General features: G+C 43.5%; 1 protein-coding gene across 3 annotated transcripts in view; it reads left to right on the top strand.

Moving 5' to 3' along the window:
• Positions 1 to 13,307, top strand: part of LOC138573535 (lysine-specific demethylase 4B-like) — a 2,173,569-nt gene that overhangs the window by 232,969 nt on the left and 1,927,293 nt on the right. For all 3 annotated transcript variants that reach the window (XM_069649346.1, XM_069649347.1, XM_069649348.1), the window contains exon 10: positions 7,496 to 7,665. In XM_069649346.1, the coding sequence (XP_069505447.1) occupies positions 7,496 to 7,665 (170 nt within the window). The remainder of the gene's footprint in view (positions 1 to 7,495; positions 7,666 to 13,307) is intronic.

The following is a 13,307-nucleotide window of genomic DNA, read 5'->3' as shown; positions in this document are numbered from 1 at the left end:
CCTGGACTTCGGTTCCTGAGGGCGTTCCCACCACAAGCACGTTGTGGCCATACAAATAGGAAAAGGTGCTTATATAAATGACTACTACTAGTTGAACGATCCAGCAAACTATTGCCCAGTTTCTCTCCTTGCCCATTATTCAAAAGTTCTTGGGTTGCCTTGGGCAGAATCATTTAATAACTGAAAGATCCACTTCAATCTGGCTTCCGTGGTAAACACTTCACCGAGACTGCACTTGTGCATGCCTCTAACCTTTTCTCTGATGCTCACCACTCAACTCTATTCTGTACTCCTTTTGGACCTTTCTGCCACTTTCGACACAGTATACAACTCCTATCCTCCTGAACCTCGAGTTTGGCAAATCTGCTCTTTTCCTGGATCGATGGGCAACCTGAAAGCTCGCTCGATCCTACAAGCTGCAATCTCTTGTTACTCTCAAACATCTAACACCACCCCTTTGCCTGTCAGAATCCCCCAATGATCAGTCCTTGGACATCTGCTCTTCACAATCTAATCTGAACGGGTTACTGTTGCACTGCAATTTGTCACTGGATACTTTGTCACTGGTGTTGCGGAGAATTTTCATTTCTGTGCCAATTCACTTTAACCTTAGAGACCCCAGCTCTTTTGCTGGACTCTGGGCTTTTTACTTTTAACTCCTGCGTTAGTGGGACTTTTTTCTCACACGTTTTTTCTGAATGAATTTTGTGTTTCTTACTGTTTAATGGAGTCTAGTAAACTCCATAGGCATGTGTTTTTTGCACTGAAACGCAGCACCTTTTGTGCAGTGCCAATGAGCAGTCCCCTGGACTTCTCTTAATGTTTAACTGCATTTTCTTGGGCAAACTACTATTCCCAAGAATAATATGATGACCCTTGTCTTGCTTTTTCCTTTGTGGGCCCAGCACACACACTACCCTATTCGGAGTGCTGGGGGGGGGGGGTTACTTTATCCCCTTCCTCATGTAACATTCCGCTACACTAAATCACTTGAATGGCTGTTGGCAGTTTCTTTTTTACCATGTATTTGCACACTGAAACCTCAGCTGCGGTACAGCACCCAAGGGTGACCATCTTTACTCAATGGCCCGGTCTTCTTTCCCCCCCCCCCCCCCCCCATTTCTTGTCCATTAGTAGTTTCTTCTGGGCTTTTACTCTGTTTGAATCTGGATTGAGTTTTGTGCATTTTGCCTTTGGCGGGCTTTATCCCTGAAGCCTGCCCAGACTCCAGTGTGTCTGGAAAGGCAGGAAGTGAGGGAGGGTCCCGAAACGTCCCTGTCCTTTGTCTCTAGGTGTGCCTGAGTGAAACCAGTCCTGATTGGCCAGCTTGCTGTCCTAGGGCTGTGAATGAATTGGAACTGTTGGGGCGGGTTCTCAGAAATTTGCTGATTCCCTTCTACCTTGGAGAACCTCAGCTCTTTTGCTGGACTTTTAATTTTTTTTCCCCTGGAGAGAGTGACCTTTACGCCACTATCTCTCTCGTGGAATCTGACAAACTCACACAGCACCTTCAGTGCAGTGACGCAGGGAAGTCTTTTAGATTTCCCAAAGGTTTAAATACCTTCTCTTGGTTAAACTACTGTTTAAAAGAGCAGTGAAGTGAAATTGACTTTAATTACTTTTTGTAACTTTCTAGACCCAGCACACACTATCTTACAATAAGGGTGCTGGAGGGGTTACTTAGTATCCCCCTTTGTCTCGTTTCTCATGTAACATTTTTGTTACCCTTTCTACAATTAATGGCTGGTGGCAGTGGTTTACTTTTTTTCTACCATTGAGTGTTTCTACCTTGGGCTGCAATTGCAGCTGCAGTGAAGCAGCCCATTTTGTCAAAATGGCCCTGATAGTTATTTTATTATTATATATATTTTTTTTTTGTTGCCATTTCTTGTTGGAAAGGTCCTTCTTGAGATTTACTCTGCGCGCCAAATCAGGGTTGGTCCGTTTGTTCATTTTGTTTTTGGTGTGGTTAACTGGTGAAGCCCGCCTCTGGCTATAGCGTGTCTGGCAGGGCAGCAAGCGAGGGAGGTTCCCGAAACTCCCTATGCTTAGTCTCCTTGGTTACAGGAATGCACCCAAAGGTGATTGGCTGGTTGTCCTTGGAGGACAGCCACCCTGCTGTGTAAGTGACGGCTAGGCTGTGAATGAATGGGAGAAACCTGCATAAAAGGGGAGGTCTTTTAGACAGAAGGCAGTCGGCCACTGGACGCAGGAATCTGAAGAACTTGGAAGAGATGCTTGCTGCAACTCCTGGACCGTTGGTTTGCCCGGTGACTCCCTGCTGCAGTTCTGAAGCTCCTTATTCGCCTCGACTAGAGAAGATCTGCAAAGGACTTCTTCTCCCGTTTGGTTGGTGGGACCAATCGACTCCAAGACTAAATCCCCTCGAAGCTGGCTGTACTTCCATTGCTGCTACAGGAACCAAGTGCCAGGGAGAGGAACACCAGAATCGAGTGCACTGTGAAGCCGAGCGCCTGAAAAATCCTCCAGACTCTCTCAAAGTAGGAGTTAACCAGACCTGAGCCACTTCAACCAAGTCTGGACCCCAGAAGCAAGGAAAGCCTGCAAGGTATTCGGGAACCGCAGTGATGCTATTCGCAAGAAGATGAAACTGGGAAGTGCCGCTGATTTGTAAGTTGCCAATTGCTGCCGCTGACCTTCAAACAGTAGTGGAGGACTCCCCAGACGGCCTCACTCTTGGCCCCATGACTAAGGCCCAGGAACAGGATCTACCATACTACAAAAGGAACAGAAGCAAGCTGGAACCAATTTCTTCAGACCTAAGGTACTGTGAACTAACGGGTACTTACCTTGCTGTGTAGTTTGCTTGCTCAGTTGAGACTTGAATTTACTGCCTTTTGCAGAGTTGCTTTCAGCTCTGCCTTTCACAAGCCTCCCAACTTGTGGCCCAACAGTGATTTTCTTTTTCAACAAAAACTCTCGAACATTGTGCAAGACTTTTTACTTACCTTCAAGAAGAACTTCAGCTCCCCTAAAATTTGCTCAATTGACATTGGCTGTCCTGGCTCCCTGATAGACTCTTCTAACCTCTGACTTTGTGTTTGATCTGTCCCTCCAAAATGTAATGCATCCTTTACTTGTATAGCTGGGAAAGGGTTAATCTACATTGCATTGGGGGCTCAAAGTGCTTACCTGTTTGAGAAACTTGTTAACCATTGTTTCTTCCCTTAACCTCTCTTTTTGACACCAAACTCAGTATTGCTGTAAATGTACGAGTGATATATCAATGTCCAGTGTCCTAGTTATTGAAGTCACCTGAGGGTGTAGGAAGTGTCTGTGTGACATCCCAAATGGGTATGTACTGATTTATTGAACCTGAGTGTATTTTTGAAGTATATTTAAGTGTTACAAGAAACATTGTACAAGTGTTATTTGGATATCTGTCATTGTGAAACTCTGTTGCAACCCTGCAGCTCACATTGACCCCTCTTGAGATAAGCCTGGCTGCTCAGTCACCCTACCAACTTCTGTAGTACAGACTTGTACAAAAGGTTGCCAAGAGGACAAGGCTGGTGCAGACTCCCACAGGGTACTGCATACAATCCGGCCTAACAATGGTCGTCTGAATCCAGCTTCAACTTTGGACTCCTGCTGGGCCTCCAGAGACACTATTTGAATCTCTCAAGTATCCTCACCAGAGTGCAGGATCGAGAGTGAAGAGAAATCCGACCAGTGAAATTAGTTATCTGGTTGCTGTAAAAAGGGGCCAAATCCAGAGCCGTGAGAAGTATGAAGAGTTTGTTGCTGGAAGCCTCCTCCGACATCTGCTGCTGCAAGTTCCCATACTGTGTCCAGCTCTTTAATCTTCAGACTGAGAAACTAGTGACAGGGTCCCTATGCAGCTGCATCCTGAAGGCATACACCCAGACCGTTTTTCTCCTAAGGTACTGTGTGGGCTTGGGTAATACTTAAGTCCGGTGTGCATCCTGTGAGGCTGAGTGGATGATTAGTGTGGTTGGCTTTTTGCCCGTACCGTTTGCCCATACCACTTGCCCATACCTAATGCTGGACCGCATGTAAGAAGCATTCTGTGAAGTCCGTGAACACTTTAACTAACTCTGAAGATCTGTTTAAGAAGATCTCCTATGGATGTTTGACATTCCGGCAACTAAATCCTCTCACCCTGCCTACAGCTGGCACTTAGACCACTAGGGTCCCTCTTCTGCCTCTGAGAGAACTCATGCAGTATCTCTGGGAAGGACTGAATAAGAGGAGTCTGCCTTGAAAGTATAACGAGTGTAAAAGTACCTACCTGCTAAAGAATTTAGTGTGGTAACTATCTCTGTGAAAGGTCAAGTTACCAAGTGTCATTAAGTATGCTTAGCTTTGAGTTACATTCTGCCACTCTAAAAAGTGTAACTACCTTTTGAATGGTGTTTCCCCCTTGTAAAAAGTAATAAATGTTGGAAATGTTTTTGCCCTTGCTTAACTGAATGAGTTGAAAGCTTACCAATAGGGTTTACCTACCTTGAAATACATTACGAAAGACAGTGTAACATTGGGTTTGGCTTTTCCAGGTCTGCTTTATACAGATCTAAAACAGTCTTGGGCTTTATACATACCTTTTTAAGTAGTTGGAGGCTCCTAAAAAATGTATGTAGGTCTTACCTTGATTGTGACCTTGGGTTGTGCTTCCCTGAATTGCTTTGGTGCTATTCTAAAATAGTTTCATAAAGTTCTTACTTGCCTTAGAAACTTTAAAGAAGTGTAGAATAAAGTATAGTGGGTATAACTAGCTATTAGATTTAAAATAGTTATGTGCCAGTAGGTCAATTGTGTACCTTGAAATGCATTGTGTCTTAGTGTAATTGGTTTTTGCTTTCCGTGCTTTGCTTAGTTCATTCTAAAATGGTTAGTGTTTATACTTATAATTGAGTAGCTTGAGGCCCCTCCAGAAAGTACAAGTTGTTTTACTAGCTCTGAACTGAATTCTAAAAGGTAATATTGCAAAGTGTATACTTGTAACAGGGTTGGTTTATTATCTGATTTCTAGAACTGAATGACTGACGGGGTCTATTACCCTTGAATTTCTGATGTTGTTCTAAACGTATATCTAACCTTGTCTTATTCCACAAGAATAGTATATTACCAACCTGAATGTATTAACTTAGGTTTGACTCGCCTGACTTGCTTCTTTCTCCTCTAAATAAGGGTATACTGATACTGTGGACTCTATCTATAATTCCATCTGCAAACTGCATTGGGTGAATGATTTAAAATCGAAAACCACTATGCTCGCTCTTCATACTGCTAAAATAAACAAATGCTATGGCAAATTTTCTCTATCACCGGTCTTGACTTTTTACCTGCAAAAGGTGGTTCCTATTTTAACTTTCGGAGCTGAAGCTAGCTGGAACATCAGCGAGCAATACTGGAATATTCTTGAAGGGCGATTCTGGCGCTATGTCCTTAAATTACCACAGTGTTTCAATGACAGCTCTACGACATGAACTGTCATTAAACTCATTATACAGTCACGTGGTTTAGAAATCAATCATGTTAATGCGAAAAATGAGCGCTGAAAGACAATACTCGCTTATCAAATATATTTCATAAAAATCATGTTGACGATAATGTTACTTTATTGACGTGGCGCCTTAGAGTGCAGGCTTGGGTAGATGCTGCGGACATTTCTGAGTATGCGCTCTTAACTAGGCCACAACATGCAAAAAAAAAATTGAAATGTGGACTTCGATCACCAATATAGCCAAACGGGAAAAATTGTCGTCAACACACTGGTTAGGTATCACACATAAACTAAATAACCAGTCGTCTTATCTTCTACGATGCCCATCTCGCTACTATCGCAAGCAATTCCTTAGATTTAGTTTGAATATCTTGAAATCTAAGGAAATGTTATGGCAACGCAAAGAAAAATCGATAAAAGACAGATGTATGTCGTTTGTTTTTCGTCAGTAGAATCGTTAAAACATCTGGTTACAGCGTGTGAGAAAACCAGCACTTCCAGAGTTGTACATCTTGGCCAATTTGCTCCTCTAAACGCTGATATGATTGAATATTGGGCTAGGATCTCATCTGGTGGTAATGCAAAACACGTTTGTGCACTGGTAAATTACATGGATTTACTAAAACATCCTATCTGAGCATTGTACTATTTGTATTGATATTGTCACATTTTGAAACTGACTATTTTGTATTATTCTGTCGTATTCTTTTATCCGTGAGTTGGCTGAAATGTTTCTCTTTGTTTTGTCATTGAAATTTCTTCTTTTTTCTTTTGACATTGTTTGCACTGGAGGGATTGAGATGTTGAGTTTGTGGAATTGAAACAAATGTTTTAACGTTATGTTAAAACTGTAGATTTTTTTTCACGAAAAAAAATAAGGGTATACCTTGGTTTACATGCCATGGGTATGGTGTTGAGTTGGTTTTCATGATTGTTTATATGATGGTATAGTAATTACCCAAGAATTATTTTGGCCGACTTGTATTTAAATAAATCCTTGTTTTTTTTTACAATACATAGTTTCTTTGGACCATATGAATTCTACAATTTCTTTGTACCTAGCTACATCCCCCTCTCCATATTAAGATAAGCCTCGCTGCTCTGTCCATGCTACCACATTCTCAGGTGGTACAGCCTTCTACTAAGAGTGGAGCTTATGTACTGATTTAGATGTATGGTTGTAAGGAAGCCCTTAGTGGAACTTTAGAAAAACTGTCCTAACCAGAAGTACCGCCACTTGTAATCCTGTGGTAACTCAATGGGACCAAGTGGCAATAACCGTAATCGAGTTTGGTAGTAATTTGACTGATTTACTATCAAACTCAGAATTTGGCCCAGAGATCATGAAGTACTGAAGAAACCCCCATGTGTCCATCATCCTAGAACTGATTTGAGTGGGATAGCAACCCTGCCTCTTATCCCCGAAGCTGGTTGAATCAAACAGTTCCACAGCCCCTTACCTCCCCCACAACACCACCACCCGAGCCAGCCAACATCAGTTTCTGCATTACTTTAGCAGCGTTTTTATGCCACATGCAGTTGCATGTCCCAGTGTGGTTTAATAGATGGCGGCTTTGGGGGATGGGCGAGGCGGTATATTTTAATGAAAAATGTTGATCTGGGAACTCATGAGATCTATTCTAAAGGTGTACAGTATTTGACATCCTTCAATTCGTTTTTTACTTTAGAAGGCAATTAACTTCTATTCCTGTTGCACTTGTGTCGTAGCAAGAAGGCAATGTTAAAAGGGAAAATTATCTCCGGCCTATCTGCTACTCTTTCACTCCCCCCCCCCCCCCCCACCCCCATGACGTTTCTGATCTAGGAATAGTGTTAAAGGCCTGCTGATAAGTTCTAAAACCCAGCTATCCTCCCATTCCTGCAGTGGAGGCTGGGAAATGTGCAATTGCTTCACACTTCTAAAGGGCCTTTTTCTGTCAGATGCGAGATTTCTAGTTTGTGATCAGATGTGCTGCTTTTAACTGAGTCTTCCCCCTACTAATCCAGGGCTCATCGAAAGCGGTCCCAGGCTCGGAGACACAAAACACAAGACAAAAAGCTGCTGGGAGAGGCATTGGCCATGGATTCGAGTCTTAACGAAGCAAAGATAAAGGACATAAAGAGGGAAATGGAAGCGGAGGCGGATGACTGCTGTAGAGACGCAGAGAGCTGTGAAGGTATAAATCCTTGTAAAGTGCAGTGGGTGGGAGCGATGCTTAATGTGTGTAGGTGGGGCAAGATGTGCAATGCCTTTATGTTCAAGGCAAAACCGCTGATTGTATTTTGTGTATGATCATTTTATTTTTCACTTGGTGTCATCTATTGATGGCAGACATTGAACAAGGCAACTATTTTTCCGTGCATAGCGTGCAAGTCTTCTCTATTGTACAGTTCTCAGTTGTTTCACTTTGTGATTGAGTGCATCATGAAGAGGATGCGGAAACCCCATCAGTGTGCCCTATTGATAGACCTCTGTTGTAGCCCTAATTACAAGGGGCAGCTTCACATTTACTCGGTTTAAAGAAGGTACTCGAACCATACCTTTTTGCAGATTCAACTGGTTATGGTTTCATATGCTTTGTATAGCCTACAACTTAGTGGTTCTGTCTGAAATTGCTAACTTGGGTGGCTTTTTTGAATTAAAGTAGTCGATCAGACAGACTTGGTATTGAGACAACGTATGTTGTCCAGCAGACTTTCATAATAAAATTCAATTGGCCTAATAGATTTGATCACAGAATCCCATATAGTACAAAGTACTTTGAAGGGCAGGACAACTCCTTTTGACAAGCATGGGGCTAGTTTAGAGGTGTAGACACAAGGTAGTGCCTGAGTGGGCAAGGCCCATTCAAAATCTATAAATGCCAACTCAGCACTTTGTGGACATTTACCAATGTCACTGTGGCGGGCCCAACTACTTTATATTCAGGCCCCACTTGTTGGACAATCCTGGTGACGAACCTGGGCTAGTTGCCAAAAGACTAGTGAAGGTTTTGGTTTCTTCTCAGTTTGCAGCTACAACAGACTGAGAACTGTTGGCTTTTTTGGTCAATTCAAAGGGTGTTTTCAATTCTAGGGAAACATTACTTTATTTTCCTGGCTGGTGCTCGGAGGGTCCTTTGTTTCACGAAACTGTTGATAATGGGGGCTTAATGATGGACCATGTGAACACCTTGTCTGCAGGTTATGGAAGATGAAAATGGAAAGCAAAAGATTTGTAGGATAAATGTCTGGCTGTATATGCCTTGAAATCCAACTAACGGTCACTTCAGCATCTATCGAGAAATTTTTCAGAAGCTACAAGTACAAGCGATCTGACAGGAAAATATAGCATTGGGCTTGTGTAGTGGCCCCCTGACAATTGGTCATTGTAGTATGTGCAACAAGGATGCCAAAGTGTCCATTAAAACTTTAAAAGGCTGAGCATGATTCAGTACAAATCTTGTTTAAAAACTGTTGTAGCTTGAAGGACTAGAGATGCTCGCGGGTAAAAGGGCAGTGTTCGAAAGAGTAACCTATAACACGCAGCATGTGCCGCTTTCAGAACAAGGCTGATTTGGTTTTAGGTATGATCCTCAAAATTGGGATGTTTGAAAACATAGCAGGCAATGTATTTTGAACAAGCTTAAGAGCAATACCCGATGAAGGCAAGAACAAAGATTCATAGATAACCTTTTTTCGGACAAAAATGGTGAGAGCAGCTGCATTCTTAGCCTTTCACTCGAGAGAAAGAGGAGCAAACTGTTTTATCCAGTCAGTGTGCGAAAATATATTCGAGGCAAAACTAAACTGCATCTGCTACAAAATCACGGACTAGTGTTTAAATAAACATGATTTAAAAAAACGTGACCTATGCAGCAAGGTCAGTCAATCAATTGAAAAATACAAATCTACACTTCAAGGTCCTTTCCTATTGTTGACAAGGGGCATTCATCAGACTGATTGGTATAACCACAATGCAGATGAAAGCTAAAATAAGTAGAAGCTATAGGATAAATAATTGATTGTTGAGCAGCTCATTTAGGATTCACCAGTTTGAGGCCTTTTCGGTAGATCATAGGAGAAGGTGCCTCCCACCACCTGCTTCTAATTTCTTTTGTGATGCTGAGAGGCACTGTTGAGTATTATGGCTACCAGCGTAGGCAATGTGCCTACATTTGTTCACCTTTATTTTTACTGTGTAAAAGTAGTGCTACATGCGCACTGTCCCTTTTTCAAGTTGTCGTCTTAACATTCAATTTACTCAGTGATGTGTACTGAACACGCTATTGGGGTTGAACTATTCAACCTTTTCCCCAAATGCGCAACTGTTCGCCTCCCCCCCGGCGACTGCCTTTTTGGGTACTATATACTCAAAATGGCTGATGGTAAACTCGCTGTTTTGTGCCATCTTGTTTGTAGGCCATCTTCCTTACTCTCCCAAATTCTCATGCAATTTAGCAGTAGTCCGGCTCCCCACCCCTGGTTAGAGGGGTGCGCGTGTTTGGTTGTGCACTTGTTGGGTGTGTTTCCACGCATTCGCATGTTGCCACGCACCCAAGTGTCTTTTGGCTGAAACTGAGTTTTGGGTCTGTCTGGTCCCAATCAACCCTTGACCAAGAGTACATGCTGAAGATTGGGGGCAATAGGTGGTGGCAGGCTGTCAATGATTAGATGGCCTCCACCTATTTAAATGTTGCAGGTCCCTTCCATAGGTGGGCTGCATCGGCCCCAGCCTGATTTTCTGACTAAAACAAGTGGAACAGGGCCCATTTGAGGAAATGCATCTGGAGACTAAAGACACCCCTCATAGGACCCCACCCCCCCCCAACAGAACTTCCGGTCATGTGTGAGATTACACCATCTTCCATAGTCTGCTGCTCCGAAGGGATGCTTCTATACTCCTGGAAACCAAATACAGCACTTTTTTTTTTGTTTGTTTTGTCAATCTCGGCCGGGACCGAACTGTTAGTGAAGCCCTTGAACCCACAGCCTTTGAGACATCAGCAACTTCATCTAATGTGAGCCCCCATGTCTCTACAGATTCCAGTCCGCTGGGTGTCTGTGGGCTTGCAAGTCTGAGTTTGGGGGTCGAGAGTCCTTCACTTTATTCACACCTATCCCTTTTGACTTGCATTATGAGTAAACCCCTCTTAATAATAGCTACCTTACCAAGCCAAAGGCGCAGTGTAGTCTGGGTAAAGAATCCTCGCTTCAGCAATCAAAAGCCTTGGGACTTGTAGTCTACCAGTTGTATAGCTAGGGGACAAACTGGGAACTTTCTACTGTGACTTAACAGAAATCTGCTAAATAAGATTGCCTCCCTTTAACCGACTGACTTGTGGAAAGAGTAGGGATAGACTTCCTAGTCCTCCCCCCACACCCCCCTATGTTTTAAGGTACTAGCCCTTTAAAATTTGTGAAGCTACTCACTCTTCAACCATTGTTCACCGTGTATGCCTTACAGTTGAATTCTAACTTGGTAGGCAACGCATCTTGGTGTTCCCAAACTAATGAATACTGGTAAATGAATGTACATCCATAGTGTTCTCTTGCCACTTTTCTTGTGTTCAATTGTATATTTGTGTACTTACCTGTGTGGATCTCTGTTCCGCCAGATGATGCTCTTAACTGGACTTGACGCTTCAATACAGAAGAGGGTAGGTTTGGTGTAGTGTTCAGAACACATCACAAAAGTAAAATGAATGTTAAAACGGACAACTTGGAAACACAGCGTCGTTGTAGCACTCCACTGAAAATGGCTTGTCCTTTACAATAAAAATAAAAGTGAACAATAAATTGAGGCACATTCCTTGCACTGGTAGCTACATGGCGATTGAGTTTGGTCAAATATTTCACTTTAATCTAGTTTAACCTTTGAGTTGGCTTCTCAAAGCCCTTGATCATATGAGATTGTGAAAAACCGCAATGGCATGCAAGCCTACATAGTGCTGGCTTCAGAACAGAGATGCAGGCTCAGGTTTCACGATCGCATTCTATCCAAATCTTCAGTAAACCAGTATATAGGGGTCTGAGATGGCCAGAAGAGTGGGTGTGCTGACCTTTTCAAAGGTGAGGATGCTATCCTAGAAAACAGTTCATTTAGACCGAAGGTTGGCCCCTATTGGGGAAATATATTTTTTTGTGCTGCTTTTCTACAGTACACTTCAAATGGATTGTGCCCTCCCAGGTATTCCTCATCTGATACTTCCTTTCCAGCTTCAGCTGCTTCAGAATGCTTTTTTCCTCGACAGAGGGTGCTGTGCACTGGTCCCGATGTCCCTCGAGGGCCTCCGTCCGATGTAATCACCAGTATATGTAGCACATGCAGCGCCCGTTGGCTACAGTTCTGTGTTTCTGACACAGCTTTCGCTTCGAGAGAAATTAAGGTGTGTTTCTGTTCTTCACAAACTTAGATTAATCTAATTAAAATTTGTCTTAATCGTCGGCTCAGACCGGTTTAAAAAAAAAAAAACACAAGATTGTTGGGCAAAAATGTGTCTCCAACCCCCACCGCGTATGTACATGGTGCCACTGCACTGAACATTACACGATGGAGTGTAATTCCTGTCAGGCAATGACCGACAAGGCTTTAAGAGAGCGTAAAGATAAATTAGTGGTGGGTAGGATCCCTTCAAAGTTGCCACTAATTTCGAAAAAAACACGTCAGTCTTCGTCAAGGAAGGAAAAGAAAAGACGTCACTGATCTCCTTCGACCTCAAGTGATTCCTCCCCTGAGAGGATCACATGCCCAGCCAAGTGAGATGCGTTTCGGAATATGTGGGAGGAACATCCAATGGAAAGAATGTTACCATGTGCAAGTAACTTCTTCTATGGCACACACCTTTTTTGCGTTGCTTTGACTGCTTGGAAATAAAAGCTTCTGATTTACTTTTCTTTCTACTCATTCTTGTCCCCAAGACTATCGGTACTGGGAGACTGTCTCCCTTATGGTGTCTTGTGTTTTTTAAAGCTGCGCATGCCACCTGGCCATATTGTTCTTTGGCTTTCTTCCTGCCTTTTCGGGTCCACAATTACCACATATAGGAAGCCCTTTCCCAGAGAATGCTGCTGCATTCCTGGGCAAAGTGGTGGTCTGTGTGTAAGTCAGATGCTGGGGCTGTGTGGTCCCAGTCCACATTCATGGGCCTGAATGTCTGTTGGGCAGATTGTGACCACTGGCTAGCTGTGGTTTGATGGCCGCTACCAGTTTGAATGGGGCAGATCCTTAAGATTGGTGGACCTGGGCGAGCTTCCAGTCCCATTCTTGGATACAAGGTGACTCTTGCAGACATTCTACAAATACTCAGAGCCAAGACCCCTACGAAGTGGTGAAGCTGGTGACAACCCGAAGACTACCTTTGCAGTTGACCAGCATCACTCCACTCCCTGCTCCTCTGCCTAATCTCAAGGAGACCCTTGTCTGCGCTTTTGTCCCCTTGGCTGGTGGTTACAAACTGTCCCAACCCCTGCTTGAGGATCCGTGACTGCTGACCATTTAGAAGTGTCTCTGGACCACCCGGTGGACTGAACCGCCCTCTTCTGGGCTACCTCGCTGCAACAGTCGTTCCGAGTGCCTCCTTAAATCGTAAATCTTCAACTTGCACTACAAGACACCTGCCCCTGCATTTTCATCGTTCTAATTCCAATGGAAGTACTGCAGGGCCTGCATCTTTGTCCGTCTATTGAAGATAGACTGCTGCTACCTGATCGTGGTGGCTCTCATTGCATCCAGTCGTTTTCACTTCATGGAGGTGCCCCAGGGTCATCGGCTCCGCAGACATCTTCATTTTGTCATATGGCTGCTCAGCTGGACCGTGTCCGGTACCGAGATTTGGGT

The sequence above is a fragment of the Ambystoma mexicanum genome, chromosome 1p, assembly GCF_040938575.1.
Source record: "Ambystoma mexicanum isolate Mex_15411 chromosome 1p, UKY_AmexF1_1, whole genome shotgun sequence".
Taxonomy (NCBI): domain Eukaryota; kingdom Metazoa; phylum Chordata; class Amphibia; order Caudata; family Ambystomatidae; genus Ambystoma; species Ambystoma mexicanum.
This window is presented reverse-complemented; position numbering and strand designations above follow the sequence as displayed.